A 23,509-nucleotide genomic window follows, 5' to 3' on the forward strand; every position below is an offset into this window, starting at 1 on the left:
GTTCGTTTCAGGTGCTGCAATCTGTTCTGGTAATTGAGGAGAAATGAAGTTGCTTTTTTGTGGGGGAAGGAGCTTTATATGCAGACATGGCAACCAGTATTTTGACTGAACACATACTTTGCTGGGAAGAACCTGGGAACGAGGCAGAGACAGAAAGGACTTGAGAAAGAGGTTTAAGAGAAGGGAGAAACCTATGAGGAAGAAAGAAGGGCTCATTATGGGAAGGAGGAAGAAAGGAGGAATGAGGCCCTATGTATGATTGAGGCTGGGCACAGGCTAAGCTGGTCTAAGGAGACCCAGCCACACCTTGGCTTGCAGAGCAGAGCTATATTCCCCTCTCCTATAACACTCAGGACTGTGCAGTCCAGGCAGGTGGAGTGGCTTTGCTCTGTGCAGTCTTTCAGACAGAAACCTACATGTTCTTTACTCCTCTGTTTCTTAGGGTGTTACCTTTGACTTCATGGTAATGGCTAGGATATTTACCTTTCCATTGTAGGAGTACTTTTTAAAAAAAATTTTTAACATTTATTTATTTATGGTTGTGCTAGGTCTTTGTTGCTACACAGGCTTTTCTCCAATTGTGAAGAGCGGGGTCTATTCTTTAGTTGCAGTAAGCATGCTTCTTCTTGCAGTGGCTTCTCGTGTTGCAGAGCAGACTATAGGGTGCATGGACTCAGTATTTGTAGCTGGCAGGCTCTTGAACACAGGCTTAATGGTGGCGTTTGAGTCAGTGATGCCATCCAACCATCTCATCCTGTCATCTCCTCCTCCCACCTTCCATCTTTCCCAGCATCAGGGTCTTTTCAAATGAGTCAATTCTTCGCATCAGGTGGCCAAAGTATTGGAGTTTCAGCTTCAGCATCAGTCCTTCCAATGAATATTCAGGACTGATTTCCTTTAGGATAGTCTGGTTGTATCTCCTTGCAGTCCAAGGGACTCTCAAGACTCTTCTCCAACACCACAGTTCAAAAGCATCAATTCTTCGGCACTCAGCTTTCTTTATAGTCCTCACTCTCACATCCATGCATGACTACTGAAAAACCATGGCTTTGACTAGACGGACCTTTGTTGGCAAATAGTATCTCTGCTTTTTAATATGCTGTCTAGGTTTGTCATAACTTTGCAAGGAGCAAGCGTCTTTTAATTTCATGGCTGCAATCACCATCTGTACTGATTCTGGACCCCCCAAAATAGTCTCTGTTTCCATTGTTTCCCCATCTATTTGCCATGAAATGATGGGACCTGATGCCATGGTCTTAATTTTCTGAATGTTGAGTTTTAGGCCAACTTTTTCACTCTCCTCTTTCACTTTCATCAAGAGGCTCTTTAGTTCTTCTTTGCTTTCTGCCATAAGGGCAGTCCCTGGAGGAGGTACTTTAGAGTGCCCCATTCTATAAGGAAATTGCTGAAGAGTTTAAAGAGGGTTAAAAATAACAACCCCAAAACTCTTTATCTTGAGATACTGAAGGAGTTTACCTACTCAGGTTTAGTTTGGAACATTTCACACCCAAAGAAACAATCGTTAGGTAGTGTATGCTTCTCCAGAAGAGGAAATGACCTAATGTTGCCAAAGTCCGACTCCAGTTTTCAAAACAGGTACTGAATATTTCAATTGTATCTCCCACATCAATTTTTACACAATCTTCCATTACTTGGAAAAGTCAGGAAAAGAGAAAAAGTATGTAAGTCATTTATCTTGATTTGTTATAATTCCTATTTATCAGATTCCCTTACACTTTAGGAAAAATATAATTTGTAAATATAATGAACCAGGTTTATAACCACTTTTCTAACTACACGGAGAATTTCTTTCTTAAGCGAAGCACTGGTCCAAATATAGCCATTTCTCTTAAAACAAAACAAAACCATTTTTCCAGTTAATAGATTTATTTCTGTTTTTATTCAGGTGTATTTTTTGAAGGGAATCCTCTGGAAAACTTCCAGCAGTTGGATTTGGCGGGAAATTGTGTAAGCAGTGATGGATGGCTTGCCTTCATGAGTGGATTTGAGAATCTTAAGCAACTGGTGTTTTTTGACTTCAGTACGAAAGCACTCTTACCTGATGCATCATTAGTCAGGAAACTTAGCCATGTGTTATCCAAACTAACTTTTCTGCAAGAGGTTCAGCTTGTTGGCTGGCAACTTGATGACGATGATGTCAGTGTTCTTAAAGGTGCTTTTCAACTAGTAATTGCTTAAATAAAGGGTACCCTAAGCCTCTGAATGCTCTGGGGACTCCATTACTTTCAGCCTGGTGATTTAAAAATCTTTGCTCAAAAAAACTGCCCCAGGTGCCCTGCATACTTATAAGAAATGTATGCTTACCGTTGTAAGTTACTGAGATGTTTGGATTGTTTCTTTAAATTGCATGATTGCAATAAAGGCCTGGCTAATTAAAATATGCTAACTTTGCTCATATACTTCAAGAGTCTGAAAGTAAACAGCAATCCACTATATATCTAAAAATTATCCTTCTCAACAGTCTCTGCCACCTCACCCTTTCTAAACGTTTTCTTCTTTTACGGATATAAGGATGATGTGGGGCATCATCGCCTTCTTAGCTGGCCTCTTCCATGGAAATCAACTTTCTTAATTTCATCACTCAAATAAAAAGGAGACAGAAAAGAGGAGGATGCTATGAAAATGAGGCCAAAGAGGAGGAAGTGGGAGGGAGTTTAACTTGATGACATGTATAAACAGGTGAATTTAACATAGATGACCATTTTATCTACTACTGTGGGCAAGAATCCCTTAGAAGAAATGGAGTAGCCATCAGTCAAGAGTCTGAAATGTAGTACTTGGATGCAATCTCAAAAATGACAGAATGATCTCTGTTCATTCCCAAGGCAAACCATTCCATATCACAGTAATGCAAGTCTATGCTCCGACCAGTAATGCTGAAGAAGCTGAAGCTGAACGGTTCTATGGAGACCTACAAGACATTCTAGAACTAACACCCAAAAAGATGTCCATTCCATTATAGGGGACTGGAATGCAAAAGTAGGAAGTCAAAAAACACCTAGAGTAACAGGCAAATTTGGCCTTGGAGTACAGAATGAAGCAGGGCAAAGGCTAATAGAGTTTTGTGAAGAGAACGCACTGCTCTTAGCAAACACCCTCTTCCAACAACACAAGAGAAGACTCTACACATGGACATCACCAGATGGTCAACACAGAAATCAGACTGATTATATTCTTTGCAGCCAAAGATGGAGAAGCTCTATACAATCAGCAAAAACAACACTGGGAGTTGACCGTGGCTCAACTCATGAACTCCTTATTGTCAAATTCAGACTTATATTGAAGAAAGTAGGGAAAACCACTAGACCATTCAGGTATGACCTAAATCAAATTCCTTACGATTATACAGTGGGAGTGACAACTAGATTCAAGGGATTATATCTGATAGACTGAGTGCCTGAAAAACTATGGATGGAGGTTGGTGACACAGTACAGGAGGCAGTGATTAAGACCAAGAAAAAGAAATGCAAAAAGGCAAAATGGTTATCTGAGGAGGTCTTACAAATAGCTGAGAAAAGAAGAGAAGCTAAAGGCAAAGGAGAAAAGGAAAGATATACCTATTTGAATGGAGAGTCCCAAAGAATAATAGCAAGGAGAGATAAGAAAACCTCCCTCAGTGATCAATGCAAAGGAACAGAGGAAAACAACAGAATAGCAAAAGACTAGATAACTCTTCAAGAAAACTAGAGATACCAAGGGAACACTTCATGCAAAGATGGGCACAATAAAGGACAGAAATGGTATGGACCTAACAGAAGCTGAAGATATTAAGACGTGGCAAAAATACACAGAACTGTACAAAAAGATCTTCACAACCCAGATAATCACGATGGGGTGATCACCTAGAGCCAGACATCCTGGAACACAAAGTCAAGTGGGTCTTAGGAAACATCACAATGAACAAAGCTAGTGGAGGTAATGGAATTCCAGTGGAGCTATTTCAACTCCTAAAAGATGATGCTGTGAAAGTGCTGCACTCAATATGCCAGCAAATTTGGAAATCTCAGCAGTGGCCACAGGACTGGAAAAGGTCAGTTTTCATTCCAACCCCAAAGAAAGGCAATGCCAAAGAATGCTCAAACTACCGCAAAACTGCACTCATTTCACACACTAGCAAAGTAATGCTCAAATTTCTCAAAGCCAGGCTTCAACAGTATGCGAACCATGAACTTCCAGATGTTCAAGCTATATTTAGAAAAGGCAGAGGAACCAGAGATCAAATTGCCAACATCCATTGGATCATAAAAACAGTAAGAGAGGTCCAGAAAAACATCTACTTCTGCATACTATGCCAAAGCTTTCGATTGTGTGGCTCACAACTGTGGAAAATTCTTAAAGAGATGGGAATACCAGACCACCTTACCTGCTTCCTGAGAAATCTGTATGCAGGTCAAGAAGCAACAGTTAGAACAACTGGACATGGAACAACAGACTGGTTCTAAATCAGGAAACCTACTGCTTCCAGTACGTCAAGGCTGTATTTTGTCACCCTGCTTATTTAACTTATATGCAGAGTAAGAGTACATCATGAGAAATGTTGGACTGGATGAAGCACAAGCTGGAAGCAAGATTGCCAGGAGAAATATCAATAACCTCAGATACACAGATGACACCACACTTATGGCAGAAAGCAAAGAAGAACTAAAGAGCCTCTTGATGAAAGTGAAAGAGGAGAGTGAAAAAGTTGGCTTAAAACTCAACAGTCAGAAAATTAAGACCATGGCATCAGGTCCCATCATTTCATGGCAAATAGATGGGGAAACAATGGAAACAGTGAGAGACTATTTTGGGGGGTCCAAAATCAGTACAGATGGTGACTGCAGCCATGAAATTAAAAGACGCTTACTCCTTGCAAAGTTATGACAAACCTAGACAGCATATTAAAAAGCAGAGATACTATTTTGCCAACAAAGGTCCGTCTAGTCAAAGCCATGGTTTTTCCAGTGGTCATGTACAGATGTGAGAGTTGGACTATAACGAAAGCTGAGCGCTGAAGAATTGATGCCTTTGAACTGTGGTGTTGGAGAAGAGTCTTGAGAGTCCCTTGGATGCAAGGAGATCCAACCAGTCCATCCTAAAGGAAATCAGTCCTGAATATTCATTGGAAGGACTGATGCTGAAGCTGAAACTCCAATATTTTGGCCACCTGATGTGAAGAGCTGACTCATTTGAAAAGACCCTGATGCTGGAAAAGACTGAAGGCGGGAGAAGACAGAGGATAAGATGGGTGGATGGCATCACTGACTCAATGGACACGAGTTTGAGTAAACTCTGGGAGTTGGTGATGGACAGGGAGACATGGCGTGCTGCAGTCCATGGGGTCACAAAGAGTCGGACTTGACTGAGCGACTGAACTGAACTGATAAATAGGTCTGGTGTCTGGTCACTTCTACCAGCTACTTGAAGGGGATTCCTGTTTATCCTTGTATTCTCTTCAGTCTCAAGAATAGCAGGTCACCAAAATTTATATACTATATGCACATTTAGTTAGTACAGTGCATGCAATATACTAAACTCCTGACAAGCATTTGCTGAATATGAGATAAAGTTACCAATAAATAGCTATTGAAACAAACAGGCCAAAATTATTTAAAAGCAGAAAGAAAAGTCCATGTATGTTCTTTATTCAAATAGTTTAATTCAAACAATTTGGAATGTAAAAGTATTTTCTTGTATAAAAAGCAGATCAGGCTCCCCTGCCCCATAATCAGCAATCTTTAGTTAACCAAAAATTGGCAGTTTATGAGTAGCTCAATCAGATGCTTGAATGAGTAGCTAAACCAGTTGCTGATACATGTATGCTATTCCATCTGTGACTTCAGAGATTAAAGAAGAAAAAATGGATCCCATTCTTTAGTACCCTGTGAAAGGTTAAGAGTACCCTGTCCTAATCTTTCCCCCAACACCTCCCAAAATAATCCTTCCTCACAAAGAAAGAAGTCTAAGAAAAATCTGTTTAAACTAAACAGATTTAAGTCAAGGCAACTCTGAAATACACAAAAACCAAATGTCAGCCTGTAGTTTACTCTCTGTTCTCATGGCACCTCAAATTAATGGCTTGGGTGTTGGCGTAGGTAACATTTGGCCTGTATGTTGAGGTAGTCACTAAAAAGAAATTCTGGGTACAATATTCTATTTCACAAGTGGATATATTTTCTGCAGATTTAGTAATACAGTTTTAGAGCTGACAGTTTACAAATCAACTACTTCATTTCCCACCCTAACTTTCCAGATGAGAAATCTCAGAGGAGTTAAATGACTTACCCATGGTTATAAAACTACTCAAACAGTGGCAGTATCAGGACTGGAATCCAAATCTCTTGTCTTACAGCCCAATGTTTTCCTCCATTATAAAACAGTAATTTCTCAAACAAGATTAATCACACTCCGTGGAACTTGCTCTTAATCACAAACCATAGGTCAAGTTTTTAACTCAAACTTGCTTCTTGGTCTAGCTTCATGTAACTCCATGGCAAGATTTACCAGTTGGGCTATAAAATCTAGGCTTATGCTGGCCAAGTTTCTTATTTTCATATCCAGAACCTATCCGAAGGTTGGCAAATAAGACTTCTTTATATAATAATGTCTGGAGCAATGCCACCTGCAGCAGTTGGCATTATCAAATTTCGGCAAGTAGAGCCAACCCTTCAAGAACCCATATGCAACTTCTCAAGTAGTGTAGTCGGGTATCAAAGCACCTTTGGAAGGACAACAGAACAGATGTAACCTCTGAATGAGTGTTGAGGAAACAGGCATTTAACCTTGCACAGAACTGTGTTTAGTACCCGGGCACTTTAAAAATCCCCTGGAGACGGAGAAGACATGCATAGCGTGGCAGGACATACCTCTTAATCATCATTCAGTACAAGGCAGTTCTTCAGATTTCACACATGACCCAAATTCACATTTAGATGAGATCAATGGAGGAAAAATCACCCTGTAATAGTAGACCAATAATAGGTATAGAAATAGTTGGAGGACGAAAGACAAATGTCAAGGAACAGGTTGCCTTATCACATTTACGTTTCATTTTCCCCAGCAGTCAAGGTGGCTTGGGCTCTATTTCTTCAGCAGGTCAAATGGCTGAACAGGGCTGCAAATGTCAAAGACAATGATCAACTCCTCATCAAGCAAAAGTTACTTGGGACATGGTCACTTACTCTCACAGTGTGACTACAATTCTACTTGACAGAGATGGCTTCTTAGATGTTTATTACTCCACTGTAAAGAAACAGGAATTTGGGAGGGTTGCTTATATTTAAAAGAGGATGAGTTGACTGAAGAAAGTTGCAAATTTAAAAACAAAAACAAACACTTCTCTAGATAGCTGCTGATGGCTGGAAATGTCACAAATCTCCAGGAGTACTGGATTCTAGAAAAGCTGAATCCATTCTCAAAACCCATTTTTAAAACCTAAGTATAAAATGCATGATAAAACAAGAAAAAAAAAGTCATAGGTAATTTGTGACTGTTGCTTGTTATACTTTTTATAAGTAATACTGGCCATGTTGGGAAGTCCTTAACATTTGTATTTGGAAAATAGTTTAAAAATAAAATAATCTACATGATTCTCATACTTATAAATGTTAACAATTCACTATTTTCAATAAAGCAGAACAAAATAAGTTAGAAACTGCCTACTGCAGATCTAACCAATACTATATTCTATAAACCTAAGATGCACTAGGTTTTGGCAAAATTATATAATTTAAATTCAAATTGTTCATGCAACTTTGAAAAAAGGATCAAAAAGTACTACATTGTATGGAATTCCACGTATTTTGGTAATATATATTTTGTTAATAAAATGAAAAATTAAAGTCAACCAATAAAAAGGTTACAAAAAGGATAAAAATCTATCATTATGTCAGTATTTAATTAAATGTAAGACTGAAAACTGGAATTCCTTCACTGCATATCACTTAAGGATAAGATGTTTATTTAACCAAAATAAGACATTGTGAGATTGATGGGTCACTTACAAATGTATTGAAGTTTTTTAATGAGAAAAACTATTAAAAAACTGATAATTAAAAATTTTTAACTGTGCCAGATAGTAAAATATGTTTCAAAATTTCTGATAAAAATGTTTGCCTTTACTTTGCATACCACAGGAGGACCTCAAAGAAAAATGTAGCAATTAAGTTTGGAAAATCTATAAAAGAGACTTTTACTTTTAGAATAGACGTTTTTCCCCTTTCCTAAAATGTGTACTCAAGAAGCATGTTTATAAATTTCACTGAAGAAAGCATTATATTTTTAATAATGTGACAAATCTACTCCATCAAGTGGTTCTCTTATAAAGGTAATGCTATATCACACTGCAATCAACTACAAAACCAAAGACGGCAAAATTCAAATTTAGAGAACACGCTTTCTAAAGGAAGCCTATTTAAAGTCTATAACATTTAAAAGGTTCTCACTGCCCCAAATATGTTTTACAAAAATATAGTTTCATTGGTTTCATGAAATGTGAACAAGCCTACTACTCTCTAACATTTAGAGTAAATGATTGAACAGTCGATGCAAAGTGGATTACTAAATCAACTGAAACTCAAGGAGTCAATATTTCTCATAAAAATAAATTAAATTATAGTACATCATGGTCTTGGTTGTCCAATTCTACTGTTAGTTCCATATCTACTTGGGATATTTGTAAAACCAGTCCTGAATCCTTGGGTTGCTCCAATGCCTGGAACTCCAAGTCCTTGATTAAGCACGCTGCTATAAGGTGCATGTCCATGATTAAGACCCAAACCATAAGGTCTTGTTTGCGTATTTAGAAGAATAACTGGGCTCACATTTTTTCCAGGGGTGTTAAATGAAAATTCTGGAGGTGGACTACTAGGTTTAGTTGGAGTTGATGTGACAGGGTTTGAATCATCAGTACCCTTCAGAGGAGGCATTGGGATTACGTGATGATCTGTAAAGTTTAGGACATTGGCTGCAACAGGCCCAGACAGTAAGGCAGGCCTGATCCAATCATCCTTGAAAATCTGAACAGTCAGAGTAGATACAAGTGTGTACAGCCTGTTGGTCACATGAGCAAGAACCATTTGTTCATTGGCATCTCGTCGAATTCTCACGTGAACTGATCCAGCCTAAAAGGGACAAAATCATAAGAAAAAGACTGCTTACAATTATACTACTGAAAATTCCATTAGAAAGAAACATTTTATTGATATTCCTTAAAAACTACTTTAGTAGTAATTGTTGATGTAAAGAGTTAATAAAATGATTTATGACTCTAAATAAAATATAACATTAAAATATTAAAAAAAGAAAGAAATCCATGTAGAAGGATGGCAGGTATATAGCAACAGAAGGCAGAACACAAATGAAGTATATGGAAAAATGCACTGAAAGGGCAGAGAAGGTAGCTATTAATTCCAGTTGAGGAAGACGTTAAAAGAAGATGGCATCTGATCTAGGGCTGGGGATTAAATGAAATCTCAAAAGGTAGAGACAGGCATTCTAAGCTGGGGCAATAGCATGTGAAAACATGGCATGTTTGGGCAAGAATAAGCAACATTACTATATAAAAGAAGCACAGTATTTCAGGAGGCAGAAAAAGAATGAAAGAGAAAAGACAGGAAGAAGAGGAGGAGGAAAAGAGGAAGCAAATAAGGAAAGGAAGAAGGTAAAGAAGAAAGTAAGTTTAGGTAGTAAAGTTAAAAAGAAAGGCTAGCTGTGGGGTTCTAAAAATCATGAATAAAGGAGTTTTAGTTGCAGCAATCCAACAGAAGTAAGATAATCAGAGTTCAGAAAAATTACAGTTATGGGTAACTGCTAATTATTTAGGAACTGACTAAAACAGTCTAGGTTAGGAATGGAGAGGCCAAGATAGGACAGATATAGTGGGACTACAGATTTCATGATATTCCAGGGGTTAGAAGTGGGAGACTTCGATTTTCAACTGGATATAATAATCAATGAGGGAGATGAACTTATCAAAACACAATCTCAAGGTTTCTAGCCTAGGTCACCAGGAGGATAGAGAGCCCAGGCATTAGAATGATGGTCAGAAGTATGTATACTAACTTGATAAAATGGTCATTATACATCTTGTTTTCAAAAGATAATAAAATAGTAGATACAATAATGATATTTTGATTAAAACAAACAAAAATATCAAGAATGGTATCATATGATCATCTCAATAGATGCAGAAAAAGCACTTGACAAAATTCAACATCCATTCATGATAAAAACTCTTGACAGAGTTGGTACAGAGGGAACATACACCAACACAATAAAGGCCATTTATGACGAACATGAGGGCTTCCCAGGTGGTTCAATGGTAAAGAATCCACCTGCCACTGCAGGAGACACAGGAGATATGGTCCACAAGATCCCCTGTAGAAGGAAACGGCCACTCACTCCAATATTTTTGCCTGGGAAATTCCATGAACAGAGGAGCCTGGTGAGCTATAGTTCTCAGGGCTGTAAAGAGTCTGACATATGGCTAACAAAATCTAAATTCCTTTACAATCTCTAATTTCTTGTTTCCCAAAACGCCCTGAATGGCAGTGGGTGCAACTGAGGGACTCTGGTAGGGGCTAGTCCCCAGTGTGTCCCGAAGGCTCTACTATCTGTTGCACCTTAGTTGCTGTTGCCTAAGTGGGTGGGGGATTCTTCTGTCCTTAACCTTTTTTGTGCCAAGGATCAGGCCAATGAAAACTGTGAACACAGGTCAGGTATTTAGCAAATTTTCCAGCAGGTTATGAAGGGGATTCCTCGGGATGTTTTTCCCACTGCTTTTTCCTCCTGTCCTTCAGCACCTCTCTCCATCTATGCCACTGCTTACGAAGTACTGGGCAGGTCATCATCTTTCCATTTCTGAAAGTTGTGTTTTAAACTGTTTACCTAAGATTGGGACTCAAAACCCACATGGCAGGGATTCTGTGCTATATTAGTCACTCAGTCATATACAAATGGGACTTAAGCACAGCCAAAACCCAGGGTGCCTGGTTTCAGGACCTAATGAAGCTCAGGGTCTTGATGTCTCATTGCAAAAAATTCAGTGAGAGACACAGCAATAGGTAAGAGATAGATTTGTTCAGATGCAGAGAGATGCACAGTCCAGAGTGTGTGATTTCTTATGGTGAAGAGGGAGGATCATTCTAACAACTGGAGAACCACCCACTCCTTGCTCTTTTGATAGTGCCTTGGAACTGTCCTGGTGCCTCTGGGTGTGTCATTAAGCTTGCAGATTGAGAATCAAGTTAAATTTGACTTGTCTTGGACCCATTTAATTTTAATCGGTTTATGTTATGCTCTTGGGCTACATCATTCTCTCAAAAGTTGTACCCTGCCCCCTTCAATCCTGTTTCATGCTCTTTTCCTGAGCCCTATCTGCGCCCACAATGTTGCCTCTACTATCTTCTGGAGAGACAACCAGAAAATAGCTGGCCTTTGGGAGTGAAATACTATATAATATCCAATCCCTCTAGTCAGGCCTTCATCTTCCATGTTTTCTACAAAATGTGCAACAACAGCAGCTCTCAGTGAACCTGCTAGGGCAGGTGACAGGCACACAGTGCCTGCTAGAAGTCCATCTGTTGGTGGTATCCCTTCAAGGGCAACTGGGCTTCCAGGGACAATGTTTGCCACTTTCGGAGTTAGCCCTGCAGGCCATTTGGCCCAAATCCTTATCACCCTTGTCCTAAGTTACAAACATAGCCCCAGACCAAATCTACACTCTACTTTTATGGAAAATCTAGTCTATTGCCTCATCAATTTGTTCTTAAACCACTTACTAACTCCTACAGCCAGGACTCTGCACCCTTATAGGCAATGTAACTCGACCCCACTTATATTAAAATACTCTTGATGAACAATGGACGGAGGTTTGTGACACTGTATAGGAGACAGGAATCAAGACCATGCCCAAGAAAAAGAAATGCAAAAAAGGAAAATGGCTATCTGAGGAGGCCTTACAAACAACTGCGAAAAGAAGAGAAGCAAAAAGCAAAGGAGAAAAGGAAAGATACCCATTTGAATGCAGAGTTCCAAAGAATAGCAAGGAGAGATAAGAAAGCCTTCCTCAGCGATCAATGCAAAGAATTAGAGGAAAATAACAGAATGGGAAAGACTAGAGATCTCTTCAAGAAAATTAGAGATACCAAGGGAACATTTCATATCAAGATGCTCTGATAAAGGACAGAAATGGTATGGACCATTTCCGGTCCAGACAGAAATGGTATGGACCATTAATATCTTCTGCTTCTAACAGAAGCAGAAGATATTAAGAAGAGGTGGCAAGAATACACAGAAGAACTGTACAAAAAAGATCTTCACGACCCAGATAATCAAGATGGTGTGATCACTCATCTAGAGCCAGATATCCTGGAATATGAAGTCAAGTGGGCCTTAGGAAGCATCACTATGAACAAAGCTAGTAGAGGTGATGGAATTCCAGTTGAGCTATTTCAAATCCTGAAAGATGATGCTGTGAAAGTGTTGCACTCAATGTGTCAACAAATTTGGAAAACAGCAGTGGCCACAGGACTGGAAAAGGTCAGTTTTCATTCCAATCCCAAAGAAAGGCAATGCCAAAGAATGCTCAAACTACTGCACAACTGCACTTATCTCACACGCTAGGAAAGTAATGTTCAAAATTCTCCAAGCCAGGCTTCAGCAATACGTGAACTGTGAACGTCCAGATGTTCAAGCTGGATTTAGAAAAGGCAGAGGAACCAGAGATCAAATGGCCAACATCTGCTGGATCATCGAAAAAGCAAGAGAGTTCCAGAAAATCATCTATTTCTGCTTTATTGACTATGACAAAGCCTTTGTGTGGATCACATAAACTGTGGAAAATTCTTAAAGAGATGGGAATACCAGATCACCTGACCTGCCTCTTGAGAAACCTGTATGCAGATCAGGAAGCAACAGATAGAACTGGACATGGAACAACAGACTGGTTCCAAATAGGAAAAAGAGTACATCAAGGCTGTATATTGTCACCCTGCTTATTTAACTTATATGCAGAGTACATCATGAGAAACGCTGGGCTGGAGGAAGCACAAGCTAGAATCAAGATTGCCAGGAGAAATATCAATAACCTCAGATATGCAGATGACACCACCCTTATGGCAGAAAGCAAAGAAGAACTAAAGAGCCTCCTGATGAAAGTGAAAGAGGAGAGTGAAAAAGTTGGCTTAAAGCTCAACATTCAGAAAATGAAGATCATGGCATCCGGTGCCATCACTTCATAGCAAATAAATGGGGAAACAGTGGAAACAGTGGCTGACTTTACTTTTCTGGGCTCCAAAATCACTGCAGATGGTGACTGCAGCCATGAAATTAAAAGACGCTTACTCCTTGGAAGGAAAGTTATGACCAACCTAGAAAGCATATTCAAAAGCAGAGACATTACTTTGTCAACAAAAGTCCGTCTAGCCAAGGCTATGGTTTTTCCAGTGTTCACGTACGGATGTGAGAGTTGGACTGTGAAGAAAGCTGAGCGCTGAAGAACTGATGTGGTGTTGGAGATGACTCTTTAGAGTAGATTTCCTTGGACTGCAAGGAGATCCAACCAGTCCATTCTAAAGGAGATCAGTCCTGGGTGTTCATTGGTAGGACTGATGTTAAAGCTGAAACTCCAATACTTTGGCCACCTCATGTGAAGAGCTGACTCATTTGAAAAGACCCTGATGCTGGGAAAGATTGAGGGCAGGAGGAGAAGGGGACGACAGAGAATGAAATGGTTGGATGGCATCACTGACTCAATGGACATGGCTTTGCGTGGACTCCAGGAGTTGGTGATTGTAGGGAGGCCTGGCGTGCTGCAGTTCATGGGGTTGCAAAGAGTTGGACACGACTGAACGACTGAACTAACCTCAGATATGAACTGAACTGAATGCCCTTAACAGACCGAGGTAACTCACTCCTTTGTCATTACTTCTGTTATTACCTAAAGTGGGTCTATGACAATGAAATGTTTACCACTGGAAATACCCTGAACTGCTCTTATGGAGGACTAAGGGAAGAAATCAGTGACTTACATTCCCTCAGAGCAATAAGAGGATAAGGCTGATGGCTGTTTCACCAGGTTTCCAGTCTCAGGGCACAGGCTTGGATTGCTTTACATCATGATATCTATTCCCATCTGCAGTGGACAAACCAGCAATGAGTTAAGATTACAACCCCTTAATCCTACCCAGCACTGGTCACGCTGGAGACCTTGGGGATGCCCAACCCCAGCTAGGGGTCCCATGAGGTTGACCTACCTCGACCTGCCTAGGGATTTGGTCCTTGGGAGGTTGTCATGCCTCAACCTGCTTGGGGATCCACCAGTTCAGGGATCCCAGGAGGTTGACATGCCTTGACCAATGCCCAGGGACCCAATTCTCGGGAGGCCAATCTGCCTCAACCTGCCCAGGAATTTGATCTCCAGGAGGCTGTCATGACTCAGCCTGCAGGGGATCTGCACCCTGACCTGGGGACACCCAGCTCTCAGGTTCCAACAATACTGAGTAGGATAGGCTTCAGAGACTCACCCCTAAGGAAATCCACCCATAAAAACAGAAGGAGGCCTATTAGTTTTTTTTTTTTCTTTTCCTCTCTGTCATCACTGTCTTTCAGATGGAAAACAACCAATCCACTTCCTGACAGACGCCCTTGAGATGCATTCTTGATAACTGGAATCTATTCCAATCTTCAAACTCTAAGAAGTCGCTTAAAATTATTTTGTGCCACTGAGGGCCATGGTATCCTCTGGGGGTAAGGAACACTGGCCTGAGGATGGCAGTTTAAATTACAACACCATCCTGCAGCTAGACTTATTCTGCAAAAGATAAGGGAAACGGACAGAGATTCCCTATGTTCAAATTTTCTTCCAAGAGATATGAAGGAACTCTGGGTTAAGTATGAGTTTGTTGTATGGCCTAAAAGTGAACCTACCAGGCAAATGGTGTTAGGCAGACAACCAAAAGAAGGAAGCCCCCTGTGTAGGCTCACCTCCCATGGCTCCCAAGTTGCCTGGTGATCCTTCCTTCTATCCAAACATGCCTCCATATCTGGGAGCACCCCCTCCACAAAAGCCAACTCGAGTATGTCCCTTAGTTGAAACTGGAGAATTCGGACCAGTGCAGGTCCATAAGCCCTTCTCCCTCTTAAAACTAAGACAGATCAAACAAGACCTGGGAAGCTATACAGATGACCCAGCAAATAGATAGATATATTGGAATGTATCACATTACCTTGGCCTTTGACTTGACATGGAAGGACATCACGGTCATATTTAGTCAAACTTCATCTGACCCTGAGTACGCTAGGGTCTTTAGGAAGCCCGAAGGTATGCTATGGGGCTTCACATGTCAAGCGATAATACCCAGTGGGGGAAACTGTGGTTCCCTCTTCAGATCCTGATTGGAATTATAACGACCCTGAGCACATCTGGGAAAAGGATCATTTTCTGATCTGTGTAAAGGCAGAACTAAAAGCAGCCCAGAAAAAAGTAATCAGCTATGCCCGAGGGTCAGCAATAACTCAGGAGCCCAACAAGAACCCCACTTACCAATCTGGACTTACACTCTTAAGAGGGACAGGTGATTTTAAAGGACAAATTCCTGTCCCAGTGTGGATCAGACATCAGGATAAAGTTACAGCTATAGCAGCAGGACCCTGCTGCCTCTTTAGAAGAGATGGTCCAGAATCCAGCCACCAGACTCTAGCCACCAATACCTTTTATAACAGAGAACAACAGGAGAGGGAGGCCAAAGCCCAGAGACAAGGCATGCCCAGATTCTGGCTGCCCTCCAGCGAAGCCCTACGGCAAACTCTGAGTCCTTAAAGGACAAAGCATGAGGCAAATGCCTAGTCTGTAGTCAGGCGGGACACTGGGCCAAAGAGTGTCCAAATCCTGACAAGTCTCCTAAAATGGCTTGCTACAAATGCCACCAATCTGGACACTGGGTGACAAACTGCCCTTGGGACCCAAGAGCCTCAAGGTCAAGTGCCAAGGCTTCCCTCAACAGGACTGATAGTTCAACAGGACTGAAGCGGCGCCCTCCAGCCAGCCCGCCTGTCACAGATAACCATCACAGGGCTGGAGCCAAGGGTGCAACTGGATTGGCAGGTAGGTCCAAGAATTTCTTGGTTGACACAGGGGCTACCTACTCTGTCCTGACCTCCTACTCTGTAGCCTTCTACTCCCAAACCTGTACCATTTTGGGTACTACAAGAAAAACAATTACAAAAAGATTCACCCAAGCACTTCTTTGTTGCTGAGGTGGACAAATATCTTCCCACCAGTTTCTGATAGTCCCTATGTCCTAACCCCTTATTGGGAAGAGATATACTCACTAAATGGGACCACCCTTGTGATGGGAAGCTTTTCAGCCCCTAGAGCCCTACAGCTCCTGGTTACTACTGAGGAACCCGTTACAACCTCTCCAACAGGGAGAGACCAAAAACTATGGGAGGACAAAATTAACCACCAGGTGTGGAACCACGGGACTCCTGTATGAGCCCACCAAGCTGAACTGGTCATCACTGTCCTCCAAGATCCCACTCGGTTTCCAAACCAGAAACAATACCCTCTCAGAAGAAAAGCTCGAGAAGAACTGCAGCCTCTAAAATAAATAAATTCCTTGCCTGTGGGCTATTGGTCCCCACCAATTTGCCATTAACACCCCAGTCCTCCCTATAAAGAAAAAAGATGGGACCTGGCAAATGGTTTAAGATCTCCAGATCATAAATGAAGCTATAGTTCCCCTCCATCCCACAGTACCCAATCCCGATGTAATCTGGGGAGAAAACCCACCCAGTGCCAAGTGGTTTCCAGTCTTGGATCTCAAGGATGAATTCTTTTGCAGACCACTGCCTAAAGAATCCTAGTATCTTTTTACCTTTGAGTGGGAATCTCCAGGAGAAAAACACCAACAGATGACTTGGACAGTATTACCTCAGGGGTTCAAAGACAGCCCCTACCTGTCTGGGCAGGCTCTTAGCTGGGATGCCCTAGATCTGGACCTGGGACCTAATGGGAAAATATTACAATATGTAGATGACCTACTAATCTGCTTTCCAGATGAGAAAAATGCCCAACATGCAATTCAGGATCTAAACTTTTTGGTAGACAGGGGATATAAAGTCTCCTGTGCTAAGGCACAGATGACTGAGACAAAGGTCACTTACCTGGGAGCTCAGATTACACAAAAAGGAAGGAAGAGCCTTGGGAGGGTTAACTGAAAGGCTGGGACCTGAGCCCCAGCCTATAGCTTGGTTATCCAAGAGGCTTGAACAAACTGCCCAAGGCTGGCCTTCCTGCCTTCAAAATCTTGCAGGTATTGCAGTCCTGATAGAAGATGCTTTAAAACTCTCTTCTGGGGGAAAACTATTTTTACCAGCTACCAAATGAAATAACTCCTGAATGGGAGAGGCCATTTATGGATGTCTGATCAAAGGATCCTCAGAAATCAAGTAGTGCTGATGGAAAATCCAGGTCTGACTACAACCCCTTGTGGGATTCTTAACCCAGCTACCCTCCTGCTTACCCCTAAGGACTCTCTCCCCTTTCACTTTTGCCTGGAAACCTTGGACCACTGGACAAAACCCTGAGAGGGATTGTCAGAAGATCCTCTGACCAATCCTGAGGAAATCTGGTACACTGATGGAAGCAGCTTTGTCTTGGATGGAAAAAGAAGAGCTGGATATGCAGTAGTCTCCAATTTTGAGACCACAGAGGAAAAACCTTTGCTACCAGGTACTTCAGTCCAATTAGCTGAGCTCATACACCTGACTTGAGCTTAGAGCTGGGAAAAGGAAAAAGAGTAGCCATTTACAGATTCTAAGTACGCCTTCCTGGTGTTACATGCACATGCTGCTGTCTGGAAAGAAAGAGGCCACTTGATCATCCTAGGGTTCCCAATCAAATATGGTGATCAAATCCTTAGGCTCTTGGAGGCAGTCCATCTGCCCACTGAGGTTTCAGTCTCCCACTGTAAAGGACACCAAAAAGGGAGCACAGAAGTGGCACAAGGGAACCAAGCAGCTGGTCAGGCAGCTAAGAGAGCAGCGTTACAGAACAATGACCTAATAGGGGTTGCCATCCTAGTTCCATAGATTAATTTGCCAGAAACTCCTTCATATACTGAAGGTAAGACTATTAAAGCTAAGAATGAGGGCTTTCAAGAAGATCATATGGGGTGGTTCCAAAAGGAGGGACTTCTTTTTTTGTCAGGGAACCTCCAATGGAAGCTGGTTAACTCCTTACATGCCACCACTCATTTAGGGGAGAAGGCCCTCCAAAGATTACTAGAAAGGTCCTTCAGAGGAATAGGCCTCCAAACAACTATAAGGCAAATGGTGTCTTCTTGTCCCACTTGCCAATTAAATAACCCCCAAGGAGCTTGAAGACTCCAACTGGCCCAGCCTGTCCAACAGCATGGGACCTACCCAGGAAAGGGCTGGCAGATGGACTTCACCCAGATGCCAGTTTCTCAAGGGTATAAATATCTACTAGTCATGATAAGATACAGTAACAGGTTGAACTGAAGGTTGAGGAGGTGGCAAAAAAACTGCTCCATGAAATCATTCTGAGATTTGGCCCGCCCAGGTCATTACAAAGTGACAATGGGACATCATTTATTTCTAAGGTCACCCAAAGGGTCTCTAAAACATTAGGCATTACTTATTATCTCTATTGTGCCTGGAGGCCTCAGTCTTAAAGAAAAGTAGAAAGAGCCAACCAATTCTTAAAATCAGCGATAAAAAAGATAACCCAGAATACCTCCCTGGGATGGAAGGAGGCTTTACTGATAGCTCTGCTCTGCACCTGCATGGCCCCTAAGGAAGAGGCTGGTCTTAGTCCTTATGAGATGCTATATGGGAGACCTTTTGTTTATGTCAGTGACCTCTTCCTAGATCCAGAGACTCAAACCCTCTCATCTTATACCACAGCCATCAGGCAATTCCAACAAGATATACGCTTTGTGGGGTGTCAACCAGGACCCAAAAGATTCTAAAGAGTTACCACTAAATGTTCCAGGGACTCAAGTTGTAATTAAAGTCTAGAAAGATGGGTCCCCAAAGGCACAACTCCAGCCCACATGGAAAGGTCCCTACCCTGTAATACTTTCTACGCCCACAGCAGTCAAGGTACCAGGACACAACTCCTAGATTCACTACTCATGAGTCAAGCCATGGAAGAAAACAGAAGAGGACACTCAATACACCTGTGAGCCCCTGGGAGCTCAGATACCTATTCAGAACCGTAAATGAGTGTCATTCTAATGAACACCCCCAAAATCTAGTTTCTGGGGATACGATTTCTCAAGATAGCTCTAAAGAGCCAACATAGCTTGGCAGAGGTTGTACTCCAAAACAGGCAGGAGATCTCCTGATCCCTGAACAAGGAGGGACTTGAGCCACCTTGAATGAGACATACCATTTCTGGGTAAATACCTCCAGCTAAGTTAAAGAAAGTCTCACAGTCCTCAAGAAAAACACAGTCCTCAAAAAAACATCTCCTACAGGATCTCAAAGAATGAGCTAGAGAGTTCTTGGGGTGGCTCCCATCTCTCTTTGGGGGATCCTTCTCCTGGCGAGGGGGAATTTGGAGTTGGCTAATGCTCCAACTAATCCCTGTTATCACCATATTGATGCTGCTTATGATTGCTCCATGTATTATCAATTGTCTAACCCATTTTATCTCTGCCCAGGTCAACAAGCTACAACATGCGGTGCCAGTTCAACAAGGATATATAAAACTACACCCGACCGTGGAAAATATCACTCACCCTTAGATGGATACTGCTATAAGGACTCTGAGGCTTGAGATTAGCAAGAGGGGGAGGCCCAGTGCCCCTCACTGGCCCAGCTCAGCAGGAAGTGTAACAGAGACCTTGACGCCTCTATTTCCAAAGAATTGGGCCTCTCATCTCTTGAGGGGGGAATGTTAGGTAGCTAGAATAGGAAAAAGGAGTCCAGAATAGTGGTGCCTAAAAGACAAAGAAAGGAAAAAGCCCACAAACATAGAACAAAGGAAGGTCCAAGGACCAGAGTGAGGACCTCAGGTGAAATAAACAGCCCTCCTGGCTAGCCCAATTTACACAGGGCAGGTTCAGGGGGAGGAGAAAGAAGATAAAAAAGGAGCCAAAACTGAGCCCCTCTCTTTTTTTGGGTTGGCCCATCCTCCCTCCTCGAGGATGTATTTTCCTTTGTTTACCAAATAAAACTGAGCTGTAACCGAGCTGTCTAACACTGGTCCACTGCTTCAAATTTTTGCTGCAGCGAGACAGAACCGAGGAAATTACACATCCCCCCAACATATTTGTAGTATAATATACTATTATAGTAATCAAAATAGCACCGTACTGGCACAAACCAGACACACAGATCAATGGAACAGAACAGAGAACCCAAAAATAAATCCACACACATATGGTCAATTAGTCTATAATGAAGGAGGCAGAAAATACAAAGGGGAAGAGACAGTTCCTTCAACAAGTGGTGCTGGGAAAACTGGATACCTACACGCAAAAGAACAAAACTAGAACATTTTCTCATACCATGTACACGAGTAAACTTAAGAAAACACAAGCAGTAATAAGCTCCTTGACATCAGCCTTTGCAATATTTTTTTGATCTGTCTCCTCAGGCAAGGGCCATAGAAGCAAAAATAAGCAAATGGGAACTCATCAACCTAAAAAGCTTCTGCAGTGAAGGAAACCATCAAAGGCAACTTACTGAATGGGAGAAGATATTTGCAAATAGTATGTCTGATGAAGACATAAAAGAACTCATTCAACTCAACATCAAAACCTCCCATCCCCAATTAAAAAATGGCCTTGATCTTGCATGCTGCATAGCACAGCTAAGAAAAAAAAAATTTATATATTAGAGGATTGATTAAATAAAATATGGTATATTCATATATTGTAAAATTCTGCAGTCATTATGAATTATGCTGGGATTCTTGAAAGAAACATTGGGAGCATTTTTGAAATGCCCCAAATATCCCCATAAAAACAGAAACTAAGATAGCAAATTCAAAAACCTATGAACAACACCTACCAAAAAAAAAAAAAAGATAACACAACACCCTAAAAAACCCAAATACAAACTGTAAGACCTATAAGGTATCAGCATCTGTAGAGGATACAATAGGGCATCTGATTGACCTAAAAACCTCACAGTAAGTAACTAGCTCTTCATGGAAATCTAGGACAGTGAATTTGAGAAAGGCAGCTGGGAACTGGAAGGTGTTTCGCACATTTCAATGCCGGGTGAATGCACTGTGTCTGCAATAAGATATGAAGAACTGGAGTAGTACGACCCTGTGAGCTCTCCAAAGCTCCCTTCCAGCACAAAGCCCCACATTAAGAAGAAACAGCTGGGAAGAGAATCTAAATTGAGCAGCAGAGTAGAAACAGAGGATAAAGAAGGTTCGGATACAATTGGGAGAGGAACAGAACCAAGAGGGAAAAAACTTACACTTCACAGACTCATCAGAAGAGGGAACTCTAGAACCATGAATTCAGACACACTACCTTAAACCATTTTTTATTTTAAAATTCAGGAAAACGAATTTCACATAAAAAGGAGCAAAAGAAAAGAACTGAATCCAAATCCCACACATAGTTATTATAAGAAAAAAGGAGAATACAGAATAGATTATAAAAGATTGGAAAGATTTACCTACAAAACTGATGAGAACTGACTTTCTTTTTCAAATCAATTTTTGAATTGATTAAGTAGAATATAAATCAAAATAGAAAACCTAGAAATAGAGTGGCAATTAGAAATATATGAAAAAAAATTTTTTTCAGGGAATTCCCTAGCTGTCCAGTGGTTAGGACCTGGTCCTCTGACTGCTGTGGGCCTGGGTTCAATCTCTGGTCAGGGAACTAAGATAGGGCAAGTCGCGAAGCATGCCCACTCCCCGAATTTCTGAAACAAAGATTAAGCTAGAAAAGCAATAAACATACAGGTATATTATGAAAAAAAAAAAAAAAGATAAAAAGAGAAGTTTTAAAAATCAAAGGAAATTGAGACACTAAGTAACTGAAAGAAAATAACAAATATGAAAGAAAGGTTCCACCATGCTTATAATAGGCATTTCCAAAGAAGAAAATCAAAGCAAGAGAAGAAACTATTAAGAACTTTAATTAAAGAAAACTTTCCTGAAAATTTTAAAGAACTGTTTTTGAAATAACATTATAGAAAGGTATACTGCATCCCTGAAATAACTGACCATCAACACCAGGACAGATTCTAGTAAAATTACTGGACTGAAAAAATATTTTAGGCATAGAGGTAAAAAGATCAAGTCACATATCAACGGGAAAAAATAAGACTATGAGTCATCAGGGTTTATTACAATAATGTCTTATGCCAGAGGTAAGAAACTCAAGAAAATAAAATATCTGCTCAGGATGTTATATCCAGCCAAATGATTTTCAATAATGTTCACAACTGTTTTCAACATGCAAAAATTTAGGGAATATTATTTGCAAGGGCCTTTTTCTGAAGAATTTACTAGAGAATGAGTTTTAGATATCCAAAATAATGAGTGAGAGAGGAAGAGAAGGGGAAGGGAGAGATGAAGTAGCCATTTTTCCATTAAAAGAGTGTAAGTCTGAACTAAAGACTGCAAAGCAGTGATATCACTGAGCTGTTGGACCAACCCTAATCTGCCTCTAAAATCTATGTTACAAAAGTCAAATCCTATTTTTTTTAAAAAACTGGTACTGTAGAAGAGTAATATTTAATAACATGGAGAACTGTTTATGATATATTAAGTGAAAACAACAAATTATAAAACAGCATGACCTCATTTTCTAAAGAGTTTAAGTATGTAAGTATTAAACCAAAAAATCAATAGCAGTTTTCTTCACATGATAGGATTATGGTTGTTTCAATTTTTTTTTCTGGGTACTTTCCTGTATTTTCTTCATCATTCCTGACATAGGAATAAAATCATGCCATAACAAAATCTCTTTGGTAATAAGGTCAAAACTGGATTAGAAAAGATAGAATTTTATGCTGAAACAGCTATTATTATAGCTCTTTAACATATTCAGCAAAAATCTCCAAAATCAGAACTGTAATAAAAAGAAAATAAAAGCACATTTTACTTTTGCAACATTTTCATATTTAGGAATGTCTGACTATGGATTTTTCTCTTTTGAACAGGCCAGTATTAAGATCATTTAGTTTGAAAGGAAAAAAATGAACAAAAACATCCCTTAATTAATTTCAATTAGGTTACTGAATCCATCTACATATTTTACTTTATTGAACAGAAATGGGAATCAAAGGATCCATAAAAATTTTAAAGAAACACTTTTCTCAGTTTTAAAAATTATAAACTATGTTTTAAATTATAACTAAAGTAATATATATAGTCCATGGAATTCTCCAGGCCAGAATACCGGAGTGGGTAGCCTTTTCCTTCTCCAGGGGATTTTCCCAACCCAGGGATCAAACCCAGATCTCCCACATTGCAGGCAGATTCTTTACCAGCTGAGCCATGAGG

The 23,509-nt window shown here is 40.6% G+C and overlaps 2 protein-coding genes across 2 annotated transcripts in view; one reads left to right on the forward strand and one right to left on the reverse strand.

Annotated features, from left to right (window-relative positions):
* The window catches only part of NLRC4 (NLR family CARD domain containing 4), a 45,247-nt gene extending 43,048 nt beyond the window's left edge, over nt 1-2,199 (forward strand). Inside the window, exon 8 of the mRNA XM_068967149.1 lies at nt 1,907-2,199. Within this exon, the coding sequence (XP_068823250.1) occupies nt 1,907-2,199 (293 nt within the window). The remainder of the gene's footprint in view (nt 1-1,906) is intronic.
* A 5,885-nt stretch (nt 2,200-8,084) lies between these two features.
* The window catches only part of SLC30A6 (solute carrier family 30 member 6), a 41,753-nt gene continuing 26,328 nt past the window's right edge, over nt 8,085-23,509 (reverse strand). Inside the window, exon 14 of the mRNA XM_068973127.1 lies at nt 8,085-9,122. Coding sequence (XP_068829228.1) covers nt 8,622-9,122 — 501 coding nt within the window. The 3' untranslated portion in view covers nt 8,085-8,621. The remainder of the gene's footprint in view (nt 9,123-23,509) is intronic.

The sequence above is a fragment of the Capricornis sumatraensis genome, chromosome 1, assembly GCF_032405125.1.
Source record: "Capricornis sumatraensis isolate serow.1 chromosome 1, serow.2, whole genome shotgun sequence".
Taxonomy (NCBI): Eukaryota; Metazoa; Chordata; class Mammalia; order Artiodactyla; family Bovidae; genus Capricornis; species Capricornis sumatraensis.